The sequence below is a fragment of the Saccopteryx bilineata genome, chromosome 5 (assembly GCF_036850765.1).
Source record: "Saccopteryx bilineata isolate mSacBil1 chromosome 5, mSacBil1_pri_phased_curated, whole genome shotgun sequence".
NCBI lineage: Eukaryota > Metazoa > Chordata > Mammalia > Chiroptera > Emballonuridae > Saccopteryx > Saccopteryx bilineata.
The window spans coordinates 21,628,633-21,654,020 of NC_089494.1; the positions used below are offsets into that span (position 1 = coordinate 21,628,633).

Consider the following 25,388-nt stretch of genomic DNA (forward strand, 5'->3'; position numbering starts at 1 on the left):
ATTTTTTTTATTAAAGATTTGTCTGTGAGCCAGATGCAGCCATCAAAAGAGCCACACCTGGCTCGCAGCCATAGGTTCCCGATCCCTGTCCTAGAGTGAAGATCAGAGAGAAGTGGGAAGATTTGAGAGTCAGTTATGGGGGAGAAATGCAAAATATTTTTGAACTGGTAGCACAGGGTGAAGGGAAACTCAATAGATGTTATCTGTAAATTATAGCAATCAATGAAAGATCCCCATGAGGGTATATACACTTTAACAGACAAAAAGTTGGGTTGGGGGGAATACTCTTAGGAAAAAAGAGAGTGGCGCTTTCGATGTCATGAGCAAAGCTTTCCCAAGCTCAACAGTAGTCGAATCAGCACTCCTTACAGATAATGCTCAACTAAACGTTTCTCGGTTTTTGATTATTTTTCATCGGTCAAGTTCAGCTTAGGGTGCCAATATTGTTCTAGAAAAGCAAGGACATTTTTCATGGTTTTTTTCTGCATTTATCTCTCCAGGAGAGAGGGGGCGTTCCCTGGACCCGCCCCGCCCCGAGGTCACGCCCATTGAACTTGGGCGTGCACCCTTAGCCACGCCCCCGGCCGCGCGCGGGGATTTTGGCGGGTTTCTTGGCCCCTGCCCCGCCCACCTCCACGTGCCCCGCCCCCAAGGCGTCCTGCCCGTCCGGACGCGGGAATCGCCGGGGCTAAGGGTCGAGTCGCAGGCCTGCCGCGTCTCGATCGCTGTCCGTGTCGGTCCTGCCTCCCAGTCTCCGAGGAGCTTTCCCCGCGAAGGCGGGGCGATGCCGGGGGACCGGCACCTGAGGGTCCGCTCCGGGAACCAGCCTCGTCCCGCGCCCGCCATGGAGCCGGCGGCTGGCGGGGCCTGGGCCCACACTCGCGCCGCGCTCGGCCGGCTGGAGAAGCTGCTGCGCTGCGCGCGTTGGTAAAGATGGACCCTCGAGGGGCTTGCCGCGCGGACAGGGAGGCAGGGGTCGCCGCAGGCCGGGGGGCGGGGGTCTTTTCAGACCTGCGCTTCCCGCCTTCCGTCCCCGTCCCGCACTCGGGCGGACGCGCGGGGCTGGGACCTGCCCAGGGATCTGGCGTGAGTTATCCCCATTCACGTTTCTGGACGGCTTTCCAGCCCCTTTTTGCGTGTGTGGGCGCCGCAAACCCAACTAAGATGGTAGTTCTTGAACTTTGGGGGGCGTTTGAAACGCCCATAGGTGTGGTTAAGAACGCGGCTCGCCGGCCGCGCCGCCGGAGTTTGAATCTGTGGGGCTGGGGTGGGGCTAAGGCGCCGGCCCGCAGTAGAGGGGCCCTGGATCTTGGTGACCTGCTAATTCCAGGCTCTGATGCCGTTTGGAGCCGCTGTCACTCTTCGCTGAGCTGGCCTCTTTGACCTTGTCTCCGTGGCAGGTTATGGGGGGCGGGGGAGAGTTTGGGGCCTTCTGTTGAAGGTAGGTTATAGATGGTCTTGTGATGAACACTGACATTCTCTTTATCATTCAAGTACTCATTTCCTTGGTTTGGTCAGAAGACTGGCATGGGGTTTCAGCTTTTAGAGATGTTACTTATTAGTGTTTTTTGTTTCTTATTTTCCTTCATGCTGTTACATCCTGGGAGTCCCCCGAGTCCAAAGTTTTAATTCCCTCTGAAGATACCATTTTTATGACCGGTACTCCTTGCTTCTTTTCCAATAGCTCTTCCTAGTATAAAAACCAAGAAGGTTTATAAAACCCAGGAAGGGTTTGTCTCACTTCTCATTTCTTCCAAAAGTGTTTATTGTGTTTATTGAGCCCCTGCTACGTGCACATCTCAGGATTTCTGCATCAATATCACTCGGGTAGGTTTTCTGTCTCTAGCTGTCCCGATCATATTTCCTCTGAACTATGTTTTAATTTCTTTTTTTTTTTTTTTGCCTCTGATTTCCAACCTGCAGAACTTAGTTATACATACAGTATAAGTAACGTAGCAGCTTTTCCTTGTAAAAATGAAAAGAACTTAATCCACAGTTTGCATTTATAATTTGTCTTACAAAAACTTTAAAACCTATGACAAAAATGACATTGCACTCCTTAGAAAAGAGGCACTTTTGCTAGACGGACATTCTGAATTGTGTGTTTTCCCATAGCACAGGGGTCATCCCTCTGAGAATAAGAAATTTAGAACTAGCTCTGCAAGTGGCTGTAATAGGAGCAGTTGCGGTCATGCCCAGATGAGAGTTCAACAAAAATTAGACATTCAGATGGGACGTTTCTGTACGGGATACACTAGGGCAGCAGCATAGCCCTTCACTTAGGCTATGCAGCCAGGATGCCCAATTTCAGATTCCAACTTTGACATTGTTGAATGGCCCCAGTTATTCAAACTCTTTGCTTCAGTTTCCCTGTTTGAGTGATGATATTGCTCATTAATAGTAATTTTTAAAAAGATTATTGAACATCTTCAAAGTGCCAGAGGTGTTAGGCATTTGGAATTCATTAGTGAACAAAGTGGGGGGGGGGAACAATCCTTTTGAAGGTAAAATTCTTTGGGAGGAAAGAATATAAATGGAATTATACATGTAAAGTGTTAAGTGTGGTAGTTGTCATAGAATAAGTGATAAATCATAGGTATCTTAAAAATCAAAAAAGCAAAGCCTGTTTGCTGAATGGTTTTGGGGGAAGAAGATAGGTGATTTATATAAATAATCTATAGGTTGCCCTGAAATCTGATAAAACTAGTTCACTGTTTCTCCCCTAGCAAATATTTGTCCAGTTTCTAAGAAGCGAGCTGACAATAAAAGTAGACAGGACTGAAAGTAGACAGTAGCTAGGTCCAGATTTTTAATACATCTTATCCTTGACTAGAGAATGATGTTGAACAGTGATTTAAAGCAGTGGTCCCCAACCTTTTTTGGGCCACGGACCAGTTTAATGTCAGAAAATATTTTCACGGGCCGGCCTTTAGGGTGGGATGGATAAATGTATCACGTGACCGAGACAGAAGCGTCAAGAGTGAGTCTTAGACGGATGTAACAGAGGGAATCTGGTCATTTTTAAAAAATAAAACATCATTCAGACTTAAAAATAAATAAAACGGAAATAATATAAGTTATTTATTCTTTCTCTGCGGACTGATACCAAATGGCCCATGGACTGGTACCGGTCCGCAGCCCTGGGGTTGGGGGCCACTGATTTAAAGAATATTAATATGTGAACCACTGATGGATTAACTAAATCACAATTGTTTCCCTTTATATTTTAACATAGGACTCTGAAGACTTTTTCTGTAAAGAATCATACATTAAATATGTTAGGCTTTGCTGGCCACGTAGAGCCTTTCTATTTTTTTTTAACTCCTAATAATGTAAAAAACCAATATTTTTTAGCTCAAGGGCTGTACAGAAACAGCCTATTGGCTTGATATGTATGACACTTAGGCAATAGTTTGCCAAACTCTGTTTTAACAGAGCTAAATGTCTTAAGTTTAAAAATCCTTTTTTGGTGTGAAATTTTATATCACATGGTTTAATATTAAGAAATGAGTTTGCATTCCTCTCCTGGTATCTCTGTGTTTGTCACTGCCTGTAGTAAATAAAACATGGTTGATTGCTCCTTACCCAGGGGGGAAAATGTTCTTTTCCTCTCTGCCTTTGCCTAGTAGCTATCTTACATCATTGCTCAAAAGGAGTTACTCAAGATGGCCTGCTTCTTGCTTTTGCTATCCACCGTTCAAAGCAGTGTCATTAGAAATTGTGTGTCAGTATGTCCTTTTACAGAGTTTCAGAGCTCGGTGTAGTAAGCTAGTGATTACCGCATTTACCCTGAGCTTGCAGGGTAAACGTTGTTTGCAGCAAACATTACTTGTGTGTGAGGGTGGATCAGTGGCAATACCAGGCATCCTTTCTGAACTTTCAGCCTCAAGAATGGCTTCACGGTGAGGCTGGTGAGATTGTTCGAGAGGCCAGATGGGACATTTGTGTTAGGTCCAAGCCTCGTAACCAGGTAGAAGTTATATAAAGATTTGGAAAACTGAGACAAGAAGACCGGATCATTTGAGAAACTGGCAGAAAGCATAATGATAATGTGTTCTTAAAAGGAAGCAAGAATTGAGAATAGGAGCCACACTGTAAAGCCTGGGTGTCATATGATAATATTTTGTGAATTAAAATAATTAGGCACCTTGACATTTTATTGGGGGACGGGAGGGTGGGCATCTATGACAGTTGTAACTTAAGAGTTCCTGCACCTCTTACATCAACTTTTTGTAAAAAGTTAAAAAGTCATCTTGCAATTTTTAGGGTGATTTTGGACCCTGGGTTGAAATCCTTACTCAGTGTTCTTGGCCAAATTAGTTCATCTTATATGATGCATTCGTCCATGCCAGTGATCCTTAAATGAGATAATTGCTCCTTCAGTCTGCAGTGGTGCTGGTTATTCATTAGGGCACCAGGCAGCCACTGAGCACTGTGGTAGTGGACACATGGTATTTTATACCTGCAGGAGCACATGCTAAGGGATGAAATGTGTCCACAGTTCAGGGTAAATGATGCTGAGCTTGGCCTGCTCAGCATCAGGCCAAGGCGACGCTGAGCAGAGTACTTGGGTAGAGCCAGTGGAGGGAGGCTTCATGGGCTTTTGAATTGGGCCTTGGGTAGATTTTTATAAATGGATCCCAGTGGGGGGTTATTAACAAATAAAATGCTAGGAAGTATTGTATAATAAAGGCAGAATGAGTCAGGTGGGCAGAGAATTAAGGCAGGGTCAAATCATAGAGTGATTGGTAGCCTAACAGACTATTCATTTGGTTCAGATGCAGGCATACTTGGCTTTATTGCACTTCAAAGATGTTGTATTTTTTACAAATTAAAGGCAAGACCCTTCACGAAAAGGTGATGACTTGCTTGATTGTGATACTCAGTATATTGCGGTGGTCAGGAACCCAACCTGTAGTATCTTTGAGGTCTGCTTGTAGTTACTTCCACAGAGAGCAATTTGTGGAACTTTGTTCAGTAGGTATCATATAAACCTCCAAATTGTGGGATTTATTTACTTACGTGACATTTTGATCCTTTGATTTATGCCTGTCTTCATTTACATTACACATTTCATAAGGACAGGTTCACATTTGTAGCCACAGTGCCGGACACATAGTTTCTTAGTGTTTGTTAACCCATGAAGGAATTAAGTCAGGATCCCATTTCAGGGGTCTTTGAAAGTAGAAATACTAAAAGGACCTAGTTAATTCACTGAATCACCAAGAATGCCTCCCCCCCCCCCCTGATTCCTGGGGTTAATTACCCACAGTAAACATGACTAAGGTCTGGGCAGGTGTAGAAGTACAGGTCTTTCCTTCCCCATAAGATTTAGAGTTGGAATGACAACATGAACAGTACCATTTATAGCAGGGGTCCCCAAACTGCGGGCCGCATGCGGCCCCCTAAGGCCATTTATCCGGCCCCCACCGCACTTCCGGAAGGGGCACCTCTTTCATTGGTGGTCAGTGAGAGGAGCATAGTCCCCATTGAAATACTGGTCAGTTTGTTGATTTAAATGTACTTGTTCTTTATTGTACAAATATTGTATTTGTTCCTGTTTTGTTTTTTTACTTTAAAATAAGATATGTGCAGTGTGCATAGGGATTTGTTCATAGTTTTTTTTTTATAGTCCGGCCCTCCAATGGTCTGAGTGACAGTGAACTGGCCCCCTGTGTAAAAAGTTTGGGGACCCCTGATTTATAGTCTTGTACATAATTGTTATATAGGGCTTGTGACTGCCGGAGAAACTTCCCAGACACATTAAGCATCCTTTAACCCTCTGAGTAGTATGAACGTTCATGTACATCCTCGTGCCTCCTGACCATCTAGAATACAATCATACATGTGTAAGACAACATTAAAAAAAGGCAAATGGGCCCTGGCCGGTTGGCTCAGTGATAGAGCGTCGGCCTGGCGTGCAGAAGTCCCGGGTTCGATTCCCGGCCAGGGCACACAGGAGAAGCGGCCATCTGCTTCTCCACCCCTCCCCCTCTCCTTCCTCTCTGTCTCTCTCTTCCCCTCCCGCAGCTGAGGCTCCATTGGAGCAAAGATGGCCCGGGCGCTGGGGATGGCTCCTTGGCCTCTGCCCCAGGTGCTAGAGTGGCTTTGGTCGCAACAGAGCGGCGCCCTGGAGGGGCAGAACGTCGCCCCCTGGTGGGCAGAGCGTTGCCCCCTGGTGGGCGTGCCGGGTGGATCCCAGTCGGGTGCATGCGGGAGTCTGTCTGACTGTCTCTCCCTGTTTCCAGCTTCAGAAAAAAAAAAAAAGAAAAAAAAAGGCAAATGAATGTTCTTGTTTTCATAAATCAAGCAAACATGATTTTAAGTTAATAAAATATTACTGGAACTAATTTCATTTTTTGAAAAAAAAAAAAAACTCACACCCGGGATCTGCAAGCATGAAAAGAACTCACTACTCAAAGGGTTAATACTGTCCTCCTTCTGTAGAGATTGCCTTACAAATGAAGTATTGGTCTACAGGCCTGTGGCTCAGGGGAGAGATTTTCGGCTGCAAGTGAAAATTAGAGTCTTCTGCATATAGATGGTACTTGAAGGTATTCTTTTAGAAGTGAGCAAGGAAGAGAGTATAAAGACAAATGCCTAGGTCTAAGCCTTGAAACTCAACATTTGAACCTCAGATGGTATGAGTGAAGCAGCAGTTACTTAGATACTGTTTTGCTTCAAAGAAAAGGGAATAGTATACAGAATAACCAAAACTATGAGTTGGGTATACATAACATTCTCTGTGGCTTATCTATTTGTCTCATATGATAGATTCTATTATCATTAATCATTAATGATAGAATTCTATTGTCCAGTTGGCTTTTGGGATATTTGACTCATTGATTTATTCAGTAATTACTGACATTAAACAAGTAGGCTTTCTTATTTTCCCCATGTGATGTACTTGAATCTGGCATATAAAATAACTGTACGGGGTAAGGTGCTTCCATGTCAGTATTCACATCCCTTCCTTGTTAACGATTTTGTTTGTTTTCATAAAGTTAAACACAGCAAATTGTTTAATTGGCTTGGAGAGCCTGTGCATTTTGGTATTAAACATGTTCCACATTTAAAAATACCTTGGAGATTTTCTAAAATGTAAGAGTACTGTGGTAGCTATCTTGCCTAATATTAAATAGCAGTTGATACATTATGGAAGCTTAGGGAGCCATTCGGTTAAGAAATAGGTCTGCCGTATAATCTCAAGTGAATTTACTTTCATTTTTTGCAAAGAAATTTTTATATCAATAGGAACTTTAAAAACAATAGTTTGTTGGGGGATGCATTCGGGGCAACACACAAAAACAAAACAAAACAAAAAACAATAGTTTGTTCTTACTGCTTAGTTCTTCCCTAAGTTATAATCCTCTGACTGCACCAATCTTTCCAAACCAACTACATGTCAAGTAACAGGTATGACGGCAGATGGGAATTTTCAAGGTACCGAAATCCTGTTACCATGCAAATGCCTTTTCTTTTTCCTTTGGATTTTTTTTGCGCGCGCACGTGTGTGTGTGTGTGTGTGTGTGTGTGTGTGTGTGTGTAACAAAAAATAGGGGAAAGATCAAATAGAATTGTTAATATATATGCAATTTTGTATGTATTCTTCCATTTTGGTTCCTTCACTAAGGGTTTATTGAAAGCCTGCTATTATATAGTACCAAGCTAGGTATGTAATAGAGCAGGCGTCCCCATGAGGCCATTTATCAGGCCCCCACCGCACTTCCAGAAGGGGCACCTCTTTCATTGGTGGACTAGATATGTTGCTGGGTTCTTGCAGTGTCACCAGAAAGGAGTTTTAAAGGGCACATGCATGGGAGAAGTTTCAACGTGGTGGCGAGATTTACTGGGGTGAAGGGAAGTAATACTCCCTGGGGGTGGTAGAGGGCAAGCAGGCTCTAGTAGCAACTGCCCGGAGGTACCTGATAATCCTCTATGTATTGTCTTGATTTTGGGGCACAAGCAGGCTTTTTTTCAAACTATCCAACCCACTTTTTGGGTTTTCCCGGGCTTGTGCTGGGCCCTTCCCCTAACCATTCCTTTCCTGGACTTTCCAAGTGTTCTCCATCTTTATCCAATCAGATCCTTTTCCTATATTTTCCCATGCTAGACCGCACCCCTTTATGTTTCCATTTTGGCTCCTAGTGGATATGCCTCAAAAGTTTTGCCTCACAATCTGGTTTTTGTTGTGCATATGCCAGCAAAGGAATTTCCCCTGCTGTTTTTATTCCTCCACAGTAATCCTGGCAAAGGCTAAGGACCCATTACCAATTCTTCCTGCCAGCTTTGGGATTACCTCCCCTCAGGGAGAATATGGTGATGCCCTGTGACTGTTGTGGCTTCCTAGTGAGTCAGGTTTATCGTCCGATTCAGCTCTCTGGTAGATTAGGCTTAATATCTGATTCAGCTCTCTAATTTATTAGGCTTAATGTCTGATTCCACTTTGCTCCCTTCCTTTACTAACTAGCTACCTACACTAACAGATATGAAGCTCAAAGTACAAAATAGTTTTCAATTATTATTTTGATAATAAACATCCCTCATTACTCTTGAGGTTCTGTTTTCTATATATATGTGGCATTTTAATTTTATTATTTCTTAATCTCTGGAAGCTTTTGTATCTTGTCTAGATATCTTTGCTCTTGAATTTTCAGTTTTATAAGCATTTGAGTATTTATCAAAGATATGTTCCTGCCTGACCAGGCGGTGGCGCAGTGGCTAGAGCGTCGGCCTGGGATATAGAAGACCCAGGTTCAAAACCCAAGGTTGCCAGCTTGAGCGTGGGCTCACCAGCTTGAGCCTGGAGTCGTTGGCTTGAGCTTTTGAGCATGGGATCATAGACATGACCCCATGGTCGCTGGCTTGAGCTCGAAGGTCACTAGCTTGAAGCCCAAGGTCGCTGGCTTGAGTAAGGGGTCACTTGCTCTGCTGTAGGGTACCCCTACCCCCCTACCCCCCTCCATCAAGGCACATATGAGAAAGCAATCAGTGAACAACTAAGGTGCCGCAACGAAGAATTGATGCTTCTCATCTTTCTTCCGTCCTGTCTCTCTATTCCTATCTGTCCCTCTCTCTGGCTCTCGCAAAAAAAAAAAAAATAAAAAAATAAAATAAAATAAAAAGATACGTTCCTGGCAGTGAAATAGTTGAATGAAGTTGGATATACACATTTACAATTTTGATATTGCCTGGTTTTAATAAAATTATTTTATTCCAGTATATCTTCTCAGCGAAGCTCTAGATATTGTCAGAAAATCTAGTTTTAACAGACATCATTGCAACTCGGCTTTGTGTATCTCTCGTTTGTGCATGTGGGGTACAAAATGTAATTTGCTTATCACCTAAATTCTTCTAGTTGGACGAATAATCAAATTAGCATGAGACAGATTAACAGAAGAAAGTGTCCAAAATGTATTACAGATGTATATGCAGGGTGTCATAAGGAAGACGAAAGACCCGAAAACGGACACTTTGGGCAGTTGAGGTCTATGCGCCATTTTGCATAAAGGAGAAAAAGGGATAGCCGTCTAAGACTTCCAAGGGGAAGTAGGCAATTCACAGGTTGACAAGAAAGAGCAGACATGGAAACAAATTCTTGCTGGGCCACCCAGAAAACATGGGAAACAGAAGGAAGATCAGAAAACAGGCTACTTGATTTCTCTCTGTCTGCCACGTTTAGTTTATATTATGATGCTAAGGAGACCTTTCTTTAAGCAGCTTTTTCTAAGGGAGAGGGTCAAAGGTTCTTTCTGAGTCTTTTTTTTTTTTTTTTTTTTTTTGAGACAGAGAGAGAGTCAGAGAGAGGGATAGACAGGGACAGACAGACAGGAATGGAGAGAGATGAGAAGCATCAATCATCAGTTTTTTGTTGCAACACCTTAGTTGTTCATTGATTGCTTTCTCATACGTGCCTTGACCATGGGCCTTCAGCAGACCGAGAAACCACTTGCTCAAGCCAGCAACCTTGGGTTCAAGTTGGTGAGCTTTGCTCAGACCAGATGAGCCCACGCTCAAGCTGGTGACCTCGGGGTCTCGAACCTGGGTCTTCTGCATCCCAGTCCAATGCTCTGTCCACTGTGCCACTGCCTGGTCAGGCCTGAGTGTTTTGTGTTTTAATAAACCAACTTAAATTCATTATCCTGAGAGGCTTATTTTGGGGTGGCAAAGCTCTGGCCCCCACTCAAGCTCTTCATTAACATTCTTTTGAAGTTGGCCAGCTCTCCCCCAGGCTGTAACACTCCTCCCTGCTTCTTCCCCTGTACACACACACATGCAGGTACCTTTTCATCTGTTACCTGCAACAAAATATAGTCCACTTCACTAGACTCTAGAATAATTAGTGCAAATGATCAATTCATAAATACTAGATTTATTGCTAATTCTACTGTAGCATTTTATTGCTAGGGTGGAGGGTACGAACTGGTATGTAGATAAAGGTTCACAGTCATCTTAGGAAGAAACCTGAAGCTTTGAGACTGAAGAATTAAGGCATCGAGTCAGCTGTTGTCCGAGAAAACCCGAGAGCTGTGGGTGCATCCTGGGGTAGGCCTGCGTGAAGAGGTAGGGAGAGAGGCAGCTTGGGAACTGCTGGAAAGGAGGCAGATAAATGAGAGAATTAAAACTCAGTAGAAAGAAAGGTTTCAGGAAAGAAGGTGACGGAAACTTACTTCACAGAGAGCTGACGGAGAATGAGAACCAAAAATGCTCTGGAGAGTAGTTTCAGCAGTGAGCAGTTAGAGGCAACCAGGCAAGGGGGTGGATTTCGCTGGTATAGGACACTTGAAAGAACTGGCATCTGCAGGGAAGGGCAGAGATGGGGCAGAAGGAAGAATGGGAAGCCTGTTCTAAAGAAAGTGGTTTTCTTTAGGTTGAAGGAGAGGTATCTGTTCGTGTTTAGATGCAGATGGGAGGTGACTATAACAATGAGAACAGAATACTTTAAGAGTCAGAGGAGATCTAGGGACAAATAGAGCAGCACATTTTAAGAAGGAAATGACTAAAGGAGCCCTTTTCATTTGTGCCTGGAAGGAGGGTTAAGAGTATGGGTGAAGAAGTAGGAATGAGTCTAGGTGCTGAAAAGCTCACACCGTTTGGCTCCACTGAAGGTTGATTAAGATTTAAGAGCATGGAGATGATTGTGAATAGCCATCTATTTGGTCATTTGTTTACTCATAGAACATCTGATACCTCACTTTGACAGACATAACAAAGGTGAAGATGCTGTCACATAAATGTAAGACATATATGTGTATCGTTCTTTCTTTTTTGATGGTTATCCACAGCCCGAGAGCCACTGAGGAAGGCTTTATAGATCTTTATAGATCTTTATAGATCTGCATACCTGAGAGCCCAAGAGGTCAGGGGAGGTAGGCTGGTGGTAAAGATGGCTCTGAAGGAGTTATCTGTGGCCTAGGCTGCATGTGGAGCTCAGGGAGCAACTGGACTGAAGGAGGAGGTTTGGTCACAGTGGTGGAATACAAGAATAGAGACTATTATGATAGGAGGAGGGGAGATCCCAGAGCAGAGCTTGTAATGAAGTCGAATTCAACACATATGATTAGGAGATAGGAGATTAGGTTTGTTAGATTAAATCATGAACAAGAATCCTAGAAGCAGCATGAACATTGGACCAGAGATTATCTTAATTGCTAGAATCACAAAATTGACTGGCACATTATAAGTCATGACTGTGTTCTATGTAGTATTATAGACAAATCAGATATTGTGAGTTTTTAAAAAGTAATGGGTATTGTAATGTCAGAAGCATCATTTTTGGTAACTGGAGAATAACATCATGAGTGTATACTCTGTTTTTAGCATTTGTTTTGATAGCTCAATTTCACTTTAAGGTCGTATCTATGAAAATGTACAGTGTAGTACTCTTGATCTTACAAAAAATGTATTAAAATTGTTTTTATTGACCTGTGGTATGTGTACAGAAGTAATTGGATTAATCATGGTATAAATACCTAAAGCTCCTAGGATTAGTGTAATAAACCTTGCATCCCTTAAAAATTTCTGCTTGCTCTTGCTACATTATGCCCTCTGAACATAATGACTTTGGTGTGCATTTATTAATAAGTACCATTACTTTTGCAAGGTTATCAACTATACTGGCTATTTTGAGCTACAGTGTTGGGAATAATTGTGTTTCTGTCTCACTTCCCCCAAAGCCATGAATCTCGGTTTAGTCTGCAGGTTGATTGTCAGCCTGATGATTCCTATTTGCACTCACTTCATAACAAACATTTGACTTTCTCTGAACTGAAAGAATGGCTGTATTTTTGACAGGGCATCTCTTAAAAGTAGGTGGTTACTTAACAATAGCTAGGAACCAATGTTTTCTTATAGGAACATTGAGTTCTTATGAGCAAGATGTCCAGACTTTCCTGGGACAGTCCTGAATCGATCTGCTGCATCTTACCCCATTATCACCCCTCTTGCTCTCAGAAATGCTCTCATTTGGACAGTACATTATATGGCCATTCAACTGTGGGTCTCATTTTGAGATTTATGATCTACACTTTGAGTCATTAGATAAAGATTTATTTTAGGAGTTGAAAGAAGCAACTGTGGTTGGTTTTGCCTATTGTAAGAGGTTAGAGATGCTTGAACAAAGCTACTCTTTTCTATGACTTCCCAGTATATATGTTATAAAAAGGGTTGCAATTTGTACTAAATTTGATAGTTAGTATTTGAATTCAGCAGGTATGTTATGATACAATATTAAACCAGGATGAATATATCTTTAATATCTTCTGCTTTGAGAAAAGAAAGAAATTTGGTAGTTAGGCCTTGGATTTATGAAATGTTGAGTATAAAACGTTACTCTATCAGTAACTAGGTCTTCATTGTTTTTCTTTCTTCAAACAGCACTAATATCCTGAGGGAGCCTGTGTGCTTAGGTGGATGTGAGCACATTTTCTGTAGGTAAGTAGTTATGGCTTGATATATATTGTTACTACATGTATGTAGCAGTTGTGTTTTTTACTAGTACATTCATGTGTTAATATTAATGCTAATATTTCTTATGTTTGAGTAAGTGTCTTAGACTACAAAGTAACTTACTATACATTCTCTCATTTGACCCTTATAACTGTCTTAATTTAGGAATAAGAAAATCAGAGCTCAAAAGAGGATGGCTTGATCAAAGTTAGTTTAATCAGCTTTGTTAAACGTCAGGGGAAAATTAATATCTATTATATTACTCAAATATATCTCTTTTTTTTCTTCATTTAGTTTTGAATCTAGACTTTCCAAATTGTGAAAGTGTAGCTCTAACTAATTGTTTCCTAGGGCTGCCATACAAAGTACCAAAAACTGGGCGGCTTAGAACAACGGAAATGTATTGTGTTTCACTTCTGAATGTTAGAAGTCCGAGAGCGAGGAGTAGGCAGGGCTTGTCCCTCTGAGGGCTGTGTGGGAGAGCCCATTTCGTGCTGCTCGCCTACTTCTGGTGGAGAACCGGTGGCTTCTGGAAATCTTCAGCATTCCTTGGCCTGTAGATCATCACTCTGGTCTTAGCCTTGATGTTTGCATGGCATTCTCCCTGTGTGCATGCTTGTCTCAGGGTCCAAATCTCCTCTTTTTCTAAGTTAAATGGGATTAGGGCTCACCCTGATGACCTCACCTTAACATGATTATCTGTATAGACCCTATTTTCAGATAAGATCATGTTCACAGGTACTGAAAGTACAGTGGTACCTTGAGATACGAGTCTAATTCATTCTGTAACCGAGCTCGTAAGTCAGTCAACTCGTATAGCAAACAAATTTCTCCCATTTCAAATAACTGAAATAGATTTAATCCGTTCCAGCCCTGTGAAACATCCCCAAACTATCCTAAATTATGAAAAAAGACATGTTTTTAATTAAGAAACACACATGTATACTTTACCAATGCATAACAAAGTATATTAAATAAAAGAAAAAAATGTTATTTAGTACTGTATTCTTACCTTGGAGACAGATGAGTGCGGCTAGCGGAGGTGAATGGCGGAGGAGGAGGGAGGGAGAAAGGGATGCAGGCACTGTAGACACGTAAACTAAAACTGCACTTTCTTAACACTAAATGTTAACTAAAACTGCATTTTCTTTAAACAAAACTAAAACTGCACTTTCTTTACTTAAAATGAAACCACAAAAACTTAATTGTAAAAAAATGCACTTTCTTAACTTTAAGCTTAACCTAAGCTTAACTTTACATATTTTTCATTTAATCATCACCTTATTTTGCCTTTTTGGTTGCACTTTCGGCACTTTCACTTGCAGGACTTTTGAATAAAAATCTATCCAAAGAGGTTTGCTTTTGTCTACCTTTTAAAATGTTATGGAAATGTGACAAACAAGTGTCATTAAAAAGTGCTGAAGCACGACCAGTTGAAACTTTTTCTGGTGTTTCTTTTCAATGAAACTTGAAAGCTTCTCCCACATTGCCAGCATGTCTTTAATTTCCCTTGTAGAAATCACTTCCTCCGACTCTACCTCCTCCTCACTACTAATCTCTTGCAGAAGCTCCGTATGTTGCATCATCTGTAGCTCCTTCAACTCCTCAGTTGAGAGTTCCTCCTCATGTTCCTCAACAAGTTCGTTTACATCACCATCATCTACCTCCAGACCAATCGACTTTCCGCGGGACACAATCTCCTCCAGTGCTCTACCTCTGTCTCAGTCTCTGGTTTGAATCCTTCGAAGTCCCTGTGGGCAACAGCATCAGGCCGTAACTTTTTCCATGCCGAGTTCAAGGTTCTTCCTGTAACCTAACCTCTTGCCATGCCAAGTCAATGCATAAAACATATCACGATGTTGTAATGATCTTTCCAAAACTCTAAAAGGGTTAGAATTGTATTCTCAGTCACCTCAAAGCAGCGATGGAACAACTGCTTTGTGTAAAAAGCTTTTTAAAGTTGGAAATGACCTGCTGATTCATAGGTTGCAAGATTGAAGTTGTGGTGTGTGGGAGGTAGAGGACTTTCACGAATTAGAACTCATCGAGATTGTCATCTTCAAGACCAGGTGGGTGGGCTGGAGCATTATCAAGGATTAGTAATGCTTTCATTGGGTGTTTATTTTCTTGAAGATATTTCTTCACTGCAGGACCAAAGACGAGATTTACCCATTCAATAAAAAACTGCTGTGTAACCCATGCCCTAGCATTGGCATGCCACATAACCTGCAGTTTTTCTTTAAGAATCTTGTGAGTCTTAAAGGCTCGAGGATTTTCAGATTGATACACTAGCAGTGGCTTTACTTTACAGTCACAGCTAGCATTTGCACACAATGCAAGGGTCAGATGGTCCTTCATGGTTTATGGCCTGGCAGCTTCTCCTCTGTGGTGATGAAAGTTCTCTGGGGCATTTTTTTTCCAAAACAATCCTGTATCATCACAGTTGAACACTTGTTGGGGGATGTAGCCCTCCTTTGCGATAAGCGCAGCAAAACGTGCGATGTACTCCTCAGCTGCCTAACATCAGCACTCGCAGCTTCACCATGCCTCACCACCGAGGGGAGGCCAGATCTCTTCTTGAAATTTTCAAACCAGCCGTGACTTGCCTTAAACATATCTTCTGCTGCCTCTTTTGAGGTTGATGGTTCTTTCTTCTTCAAGTCACCATAAATAATATGTGCCTTTTCGCATATTACAGTCTTCGTCACTGTATCTCCTGCCAGCTCTTTCTCTTTCACCCACACCAGCAGAAGCTTCTCCATTTCTTCATTGATATTTGTCCTTAATTGGGATAGAACTGTAGTTCCTTTTGTTGGATTTGCACTTTTGATGGCATCCTTTTGTTTAAGGATGGTGCAAATTATAGATGTATTGTCATACAGCCTTGCCAGTTCTACACCACACTCATGTTTTCCTATTATTTTTTGCTTTTCTTCTATCAACATCATTCTCTTCTTCTCACCACTGTCCTTTACACTCACTTTCCTTGGCCCCATGATAGCACACACAAAAAGCTAGTAAAAAACGCAAGAACGAGTATAGTGCACGAGATTCAACTTGATTCTGCAGGTAACATGTGAGAAAGAACGAGTTGCTGGTGTCGTGCTGCCGATACTGGACCCGTGTGCCAAGTAGCGGCAGCATCCCGCATCACGACTCGTCCTGGGAATTTTGCTTGGATCTGGAACAAAAATATGGACCAAGTTGCAGCTCGTATCTTAAAAAAAAAAAATGTTTGTCTGCTCGTATCTCAAGGCACCACTGTAAAGCTCTGGGGGGGGTACTGTTAAAGCCATACAGTTATTGTGAAATTATATCCATTGAAAGCCTTGGCTTAAAATATTAGATTTTCTTCTCATCCTGTATATTATTCAGGAGAAATCAATTTAAGTACGGAATGTGTTAGTTTAATTGTCTCTGAGCAGGGTTAATATAGCCTCCTTTGAATCAATCTTTTAATTATTTCAGGTTATGACTGAAACTGTCTGGCATGAGCAAACTATAATGTGAAGTTTAAGCACATTTGGAAATAATTTCCTCTGTGACTTCAGTGGGCTGGGGATGTGTGGGAGGCAGCTATGTTAGGGGTCCCAATTTTCTTTCTAGAACTTAGATCTGTTATGTGGGGCATATAGGACCGGGGGGTGGGATAGAAATGAGTACCTGTGGCCTTCCTCACATCTCTGTGAGAGGATGAAAGGGATTCCAGAGTTGGTCTGTTCAGAGCAGATCCGTGGGCCAGCATCCCCTCCCACCTGTCCTGCCTCAGGGATCTCATGGTGACAAGTGGTGCTACTGGCAGAGTCGCTCAGGATAGAAGCCACGAGTCGTACCTGAGAGCTCTTCTTCTTCCTTATCCCACTTCATTAAGTTCTGTAAGTTCTACCTCAAAATGTGCCCTTAGTCTTGACTTTTCTGTCTTTTCTCTGTAATTACTATTGTTTATACTTTGGTCCAAGCCATCATATTATCTTTCCAAAAGCTATTTTAATAAGTTCATAACTTGTCCTCTTCCCCACTTTCCTCATTTCTTGTTGGTGATCTTTTAAAAATGTAAATCACGCTTATACCATTACTTCTTAAAATCCTTCACTAGCTTCCTATTACAAATATGATAAAATCTACACAATTCTGCCTGCTCTTGGACCAAGCTTCTCTCTGGCTCAGCCTGTTTCAGCACCTCCTTTTAGTTCATGAAACATCAAACTCACTCCTGCCCCAAGACTTTTGCACTTGCTATTTCTTTCATCTCAAATATATTTCTGCCAAATTTGTGTGAGGCTAACTTCAACAGTTACATTTCAGCTCATATGTCACTTCCTCCTATGACCCCTTATGAAATGATGCCAATTCCCTGTTTCCACTCTGTAGCAAGCAGATTTCATTTGTTTCAGTTGATGTGCATAATAGATTAGTGACAAAACTACTGGAGTGTAACAGACTCCATAAAATCAAATGTAAAGTGTGTGTGTGTGTGAGAGACAGAGATCCATACCTACTTTTAATTAGGTTCTAAAGGCAACTGTGACTTAAAACAGCTAATGAATTGATTAAAAGTGGCATGAGAACATCTTAAAAGAGAAAATGGTCATCTTTAGATGATAGAAACAGGAAAAAAACAGTTCAGTACAATTTTGGTTCATTTTGATTATATGATGTCATGAATTTGGTAGCTGTTTGTATTCTCTGCAGACTTGAAATTATATAAAACTTCTGAGCAATACCATAAATATTATGCAGTTTTTAAAAATTGATTGATTTTAGAAAGACAAAGGAAGGGGGAGGGAGAGAGAAAGAGAGAAGGAAAGAAAAGCATTCATTTCTTGTTCCACTTAGTTGTGCATTTATTGGTCGCTTCCCATATAGGCCCTGACTGGGGCTCAAACCCGCAACCTTGGTGTTCCAGGACAGCGCACTAACCGACTGAGCTAACCAGCTGTGGTCTTGTCCACTTTGAAAAGATGATTTTCATATATCTCAATCCAGCTGAAACGTACACATGGGGGAAGGTTGGAGAGGCACTGAGATTTTTATATCATTAATAGTGTTTTGTGGTTTCATGGTACTTTTATGCCCCTGGTAAAAGTAGTCCACATACTTACTTCAACAAATAACTCATTCAAAACATGGCAGAGTGATTCAAATATTTTGGTCTCAGATCACTTTATGCTCTTAAAAATTGAGAATCCCAAAGAGATTTTGGGTGGGTGCGTGTGTGTTACCATAAAAACACATTTAAAAATACTGATTCACTTAAAAATGATGATAAACCTGTTGCATACTAACAAAAATAATGCCTTTTTTAAAGGAAAAATAACTTGTACAAAACAAGAAATAGAGGAATAGCACTGTTTTACATTTGCAGATACTTATATGTACTTACCTATTTAGTCTGTTGTGATATCTAGTTGTGATTGAAGTATGTGAAAAAATCTGATATTACATGTATCTGTAATTGGAAAAGGAGTGTTCTAGATAATTATGGATAGTCTTCTCTGATACTATATAACTTCTTGGCAAGGGGTAGTTTCTTAAATTTGTAACAGTGTATTCTGTTACATTAAACTTCATTGGTTTAATTCTGTACTTTGTATGATTCCTTTATACAAGCATCATTCTATGACAATCCTACATTGGCCGTTTGGGAAATAATTGGCTCACCCAGTTATATGGATTTACGTACGGAGAAATAACATATTACCCTAGACTTCTGGATTAATGTACACAAATAATTTGTGAGCAGTTATAAGACAGACATAGATTATATCAAATAGATCTGAGTACTGGTGTGCTGGGTCGGCGTCTTAACTAACTGAATTCCAGTTTTTTCACTTGAAAATGAGGTAATGGATTTTGGTGAGTGAATTTGACTAGATTTCACTAGGGTTCCTCAAATAATTTGAGTATTTCACAACAGTTGATTGAAATCCCTTGAATTAATTTGCCTACTTTATATGTTGAGAGTTCTTACTACAAGCAAACTCAAAGAAGTTCCTTTCTTTGCTAAAGAAATTTTACAATTTTACATTTATGGGATCCAGTGATCTGGACTGTCTCTTCCAGCCCCGATATGGTTTATAAATTTATCTAAAAATTTATTGAGTTACTTTGATTCAGGAATAATGCTAAGGGTAGAAAGATTAGAAATGCCTCAGGCTTTTTCTGAAGTGAGCTCATATTGTAAGAATCCTTCATGCCTACAAATGAGTGAGTCACGTGAAAAGAAACAGTGTTTGGGGGAGATGAGAATTTTATGACTATTACATCACTCAGTCCTTTAGCGCCTGTGTGGTGGGGCTAAGGAAAGAGTGGATTTATATAATTCTTATTTGGAAGTTTAGATAGGCTTCAGGGAAGATTGTGATCCCCCCATTAACTTTTTTACAAGAGATTGTATATGTTGTCTCTGGATTTGCAAAAGGTTTTTAACCCCCAAAATTAGGAAAACTGATCAACTATGAGACTGTAATTCCTAGTTAGATAATCCAAGGTAATTTAATTGAACCTACAGCTCTACAAGTACATACTTAAAAGAATCAAAGATCTTTTCTCAAAAACTTCTTTAAAGGCTTTAGACACTTATCCAAAAACAAAACAAAAACTTTCCTCATCTCTTTGCATTACTTTTAATTATTTTCATGAAGCATAGTGAAGGTTTAGGATGGGGAGGTAGAGATGCATAGGTACTATTTGTTTTGTCTTCTTCTGTGCTCTTGCCCTTTAGAAACTGTAGATTTATTTGCAGGGAAAAATTACACAGACTAATTTCTGGCTGTATAGTTTTTTCATTCAAATTACCTGAGCAACTTTGGATTTTGTGAGTGTGTCACACCCTTTCAAAACCACTATTTAAATAAGTAGTTTATAATTGCCTGTTGTTAGAACAACCTTTTCTTCATTTCCTTCTCTTCAAACACTGTTTATGTTTATTTTTTGGAATTCAGACTGCTGAATGTGAGTTGATAATTACATACACATATTGTAATTCTCTTTAAGTAACTGTGTCAGTGACTGCATTGGGACCGAATGTCCAGTGTGCAACACTCCAGCCTGGATACAGGATGTGAAGATAAACAGACAGCTGGACAACATGATCCAGCTCTGTAGTAAGCTTCGGGGTCTGCTGCATGGAAATGAGCCTTCAGGTGAGAAATATCAACTGTCTCTCTTAGTTAAATAGCTGATGGATTCATACTGATCACATAAAGTATGTAAAAGATCTATCAAAGATTCTGAATGGCCTATTTCATATTTCAAGATGTATAGTGTTTGGAATCATCTTGAGTGACAGATACCGTAGGCTTAGAGATAATTAAGTCTGACTCCTGCTTGTATAGAAGAGAAACAAGGTCCAGAGAGTTGAAATGGTCTTGCCTGGACTGGCACATGCAGTTAGTACCAGAAGCAGGAGAAACAGCCCCTGTCTGCTGCTTGCCGTCTGCTTTACCACCCTCATTGCCTGCGCTTGCAGTTCCGATCATTTCTGTGTACTAGATGTAGAAGAGTGATTTTGTCCTTAATACTAGTGATTTTGCTTTTGAACTCACTTGCATACATTTTTACAAGGTAGAAGACAACCTTCTTCCATGGATTACCTTTTTAGACTGAATTTAGAAGAGCACATTTTGAAAGAGCAAAAATCTAATACTCATTTTTTTTCTGTTTAAATGGGGATTAGTGTTTTTCAAACTGTTCTTAGACTCTGTGCATTAACTGTGTATCTTCCCCTTGTGCTTTCTGCTGAGAACTAATTAGCTGTGGAAAGAAAGCAAAGTGTTTTGAATCTCATAATTAGATACTGGAATTGTCCTTTTATTGACCAGATCACTTCATTTTAGCTTATGTTTCTTGATAGGAGGACCTTTTCTTGGCTGGCAGGATGCCAGGAATGATTGATAATATTGCTGTAAAAGGGCTGGGTGTCTGTTTTAAAATCCTTTGATCTTAGTTTACAATGTGTAGTGTCACTGTCAATTATTAAAGGGGAAGTGATTGGACAAAATAAAGAAAGCAAACACTTTGAGTCTTACTGACCAGGTCTACATTTTTAAGATGAAGAATTAAAATCATAGTTACCTACAATAAGTTTTTTTCATCAAATTATCTTCTTCTTATATTAGACTTTGTTCTTTTATGATAAAATGTTTTCAGATTTAATTATACACATCTTATCTTTTTGAAAAATAAGTGTTGTAAATCTCTTCAGAGTGCAATGAATAACAGTTTTATTATTAAGTTCATCTGTAGTCTTTTCTTTCTTATTCAGAGACAGTGTAAATGGTATTTATTTTCTAATTAAAGATTAGTTGACTATATAGCCCCCCCAACATTAATGAAAGCATGAGTTCTTGATTAAGAGTCCCTGCATCTTTGGCAGTGATGGGGTGGCGGGGAGGATTAGTGAGCCTCTTGAGTTAATTGTACAGTGTGAATAATGTTCATGTCTTTGTGAAAGTGGTTTTCATGAGATTCTTAAAGATGTGTGATCTGTTAGGAATGTTGGCCAAGCATAGAAATTTGGGGTGCTACTCTGAGATTTGTGTCTGTCATGATGTATGGATTTCTTATTCTTTTCTAGTTGCTCTACAGTGGTTATTAGTGCACATACGGTGATACTAGCTCGCCTGGGCTCCCATACCAAAGGAGCACACCACAAACCGGGTGCCTTGAACAACAGAAACTTCTTGTCTCACAGTTCAGCAGGCTAGAAGTCTGCACCTAAAGATGTTCAAGTTGTGAGGGTGGGATGTGTTCCAGGCCTCTGTCCTTGGCTTGTCAATAATGGTCTCCATGTTCACATGGTGGTTCTCCCTATAGGTGTGTTTGTGTCGGATTCCCCCTTTAAAAAGGATAGCAGTCCCACCCTGCTGCTCATTTTCACTAATTATGTCTGTAATGACCCTGTTTCCAAATAAAGTCACATCCTGAGGTGCTCGGGAACAGACTTCTATGCAGTATATGAATTTTAGGAGGGACACGATTTAACCATAACAACTGACGTGACGTTTTTAATGGTAATAGAAGGGGAGCAGAGTAACCATTGATGAACAGGGAACTATGACAAAATGGGATCCAGAAATTTTATTGTGGTTAGTGATGTTTGAACCGTCAGTATGGTTTTCATATTTTGTGGACCATGACTATGAAATGCCTTAATATTTCTTCATTAAAATATATTTAGGCCTGACCAGGTGGTGGCACAGTGGATGGAGTGTTGGCTTTGGGACACTGAGGACCCAGGTTCGAAACCCCAAGGTCACTGGCATGAGTGTGGGGTCATGGAGATGACTCCAAGGTTGCTGGCTTGAGCCCAAGATCACTGGCTTGAGCAAGGGGTCACTGGCTTTGCTGGAGCCCCCAGTCAAGGCACATATGAGAAAGCAATCAATGAACAACTAAGGTGCCACAATGAAGAATTGATGCTTCTCATCTCTCTCACTTCCTGTCTGTTTGTCCCTGTCTGTCTGTCTCTCTAAAAAAAGATATTTAGGAAAATTATTGAATTTAGAACAGTTCTTGTGTAGGATCTGAGAGTCTTAAGAATGCTCTTTTTTGTTTAAGAGTAGAGGTGGAGTTTGGAGAGAGGATTATGGTGATTAAATTTCTGAAGGCTCTTTTGTGTTCGTTTTCCTTATTATATAATGAGTAATTACCTCAGTCCTTACCAGACTTTAGTAGTGCTGGCTTTGACATCATATTTTAAGATGAATTAAAACTTCAGTTTGGATAGTATATAATTTGAATTTTAGGAGCTGGAAGGTTCTCTTGAATCCCTTTATTCTGTAGGTGAGGAAATTGAGGACCTAGGTTAAGCAGGGTGGTCATGTTGTCAGTTTCTCGCTTTCTGTTTTATCTTTTAGCACATTGCTTTTGTTAGAAGCATAGGTGTTCATCATGTTTGTTTAATTGAGTTGGAGAAAAATTGTCAGTGCTAAGACTTCATATTCCAGTGACTAAACTTAATGAAAATAAAACAGTTTTAAAACCAATTCTTAGGTTTTGGTTTCAACAATTCATTTTATAATAGCAACATCCTCCTTTGCTACTTTTCTATAAGATGATAAATATGAATTTTATCTCAAATGTAAATTCTGAAATTTAAATTTCTAATCCAGGTCTAATTATTTATTTGTAAGTTGCATTGTCATCAACTTTTTCTTCTGATGCCCCTTAAAACAAACTAACCTTGAAGGGCATTTGAGTTTTTTTGAGAGTGTATCTTTATAGTTTATCTATGTGATATATTTCAGTAGTACAGTTATGTTAGTTTATCTAGCAGGTAGTTCTAAAACTAAGGTGGTGTAAGGTGAGTGAGGTGAGCAGGTAGAGAGAAATAAAAGCTGGATCAAATAATGGTTAATCCCCTTTATAATGAAGAAATTGGAAAAGATTGCCTGGTAAAATAAGGGTAGATTAAGTGATTCCTAAGGTCTAGCTCCAGAGTCATATGGTTAAATGGTTAAATGCTGAAGTTGAATTAAGTAGAATGGTTGGACAGCTTCCACATTTTCTCTATTTTTTTTAAACCTGTAGTTCACAATTTATCTTCCAAATGAACCTTGTTATTTGCATTTACTACAAAATATATAATTATTGTAATTAAGGTGGGTAATTAGGAAGGGCTTGTCAAGTCCTGGGTGTAGTATTTGGTATGTACTAGAGATAGAGAAGCCTAATTTACAGTAATACTGTCTAAAACGAGCTACTAAGTACTTGAACAATTTTTCTCGGTTCAGTGTATTTTAAAGCAAAGAGATTATCATAAAGTTTCCTGACAAAAATGGATAATTTTACCTTATTCTTTATAACATAATCTGTTTTCTACTAATGGAGCCAAATTTGAAAGTTTTTATTTCCTCTTGGCCCCATCATATTAAAACAGACCTTGCAGGTGCTGGTCAGGTTCTGTGAAATATATGTTGATTTTGGTGACATTAAAAAAAAAATTGTGATTATGCTTTCATAGCATCACAGTTTTATTTTCTGGTTTCAGGAGAGTTGCTGGTCTTTCTGTGGTGAATTACATAGTGTTTCATATATGCTATGACTGTTTTATAATAGATGAAGACAAGCTTTTGAATAGCTGTGTTGCTTTTATTTCTTTTTCTTTTTTTTAAAGATAGAACTGAATACTTCTTTTTTTTTTTTTTTTTTTTTTTTCATTTTTCTGAAGCTGGAAACGGAGAGACAGTCAGACAGACTCCCGCATGCGCCCGACCGGGATCCACCCGGCACGCCCACCAGGGGCGACGCTCTGCCCACCAGGGGGCGATGCTCTGCCCATCCTGGGTGTCGCCATGTTGCGACCAGAGCCACTCTAGCGCCTGGGGCAGAGGCCACAGAGCCATCCCCAGCGCCCGCCCGGGCCATCTTTGCTCCAATGGAGCCTCGGCTGCGGGAGGGGAAGAGAGAGACAGAGAGGAAAGCGCGGCGGAGGGGTGGAGAAGCAAATGGGCGCTTCTCCTGTGTGCCCTGGCCGGGAATCGAACCCGGTTCCTCCGCACGCTAGGCCGATGCTCTACCGCTGAGCCAACCGGCCAGGGCTGAATACTTCTTAACTTACAAAATAATCATTCTTCAGTGAAGGCATTAATGTTGCACAGATGGTAGCAAAGTATTTTTCCTTTGATTTTTAATAAGGGGCTAGTTTGTCAGAGATTTCTCAACTTCTGTTGTGAAACCTATAATAAAGAATAATTTGAAAGGCACACAATGTACATCATTATATTCCTTTGATGTAGATTAATGATAGCTAAATCACATTTTCTAATTGCCTCTCTTTTCTATAGTTCATTATTAAATTTTGAGAGTGAGTTTGACTAACCAGCTCCTGGGCAACACGTGCATTTCTGTTCTTGGATAGTTGTGGAGTACTCAGAAATGTTTAAATTCAGAGAATAGGATTCTTTTAAATGTCATCATTATGAAATTTATTATGTAGAAGAAGGACCGGTATTTTTCTTCATGAAATGAATATGCTACTTTATCATGCTTAGAAGCATTCACCCATAAACACTGATGTAGCTGTTCGTAGTATGATATATGTTCCAGCAGTGATGGTGGTTGTGCTCTTTATAGACTCAGAATTTACATGTTTGGTATTGTGGTCCATGGTTAGTTAGGACAGGATATACAATTAAAATAATCTTTAGTAAATTTAGTATTACTGCTGGTCAGGTTCTGTGAAATATATGTTGATTTTGGTGACATTAAAAAAAATTGTAATTATGCTTTCATAGCATCACAGTTTTATTTTCTGGTTTCAGGAGAGTTGCTGGTCTTTCTGTGGTGAATTACATGACTAGTGAAATTATGATGTAGCTGTAAATTCCATGAATATATGCTATCTTCATTTCTTGCTTTATATGTTAAGAAATAGGTACACCTGAGTGAAATTTGTTGTCATTTTATTTATTTATTTTTAAGATTTTATTTATTCA

General features: G+C 40.3%; 1 protein-coding gene across 2 annotated transcripts in view; it reads left to right on the plus strand.

Moving 5' to 3' along the window:
• Positions 1 to 670: 670 nt before the first annotated feature.
• BARD1 (BRCA1 associated RING domain 1) overlaps positions 671 to 25,388 on the plus strand; it is a 74,430-nt gene continuing 49,712 nt past the window's right edge. Inside the window, exons 1-3 of one of the 2 annotated variants that reach the window (XM_066281172.1) lie at positions 671 to 927; positions 12,877 to 12,933; positions 19,945 to 20,093. In XM_066281172.1, coding sequence (XP_066137269.1) covers positions 785 to 927; positions 12,877 to 12,933; positions 19,945 to 20,093 — 349 coding nt within the window. In that variant the 5' untranslated portion in view covers positions 671 to 784. Of the gene's footprint in view, positions 928 to 12,876; positions 12,934 to 19,944; positions 20,094 to 25,388 lie in introns of those variants that run through there. The other variant, XM_066281173.1, reaches the window with a different exon arrangement.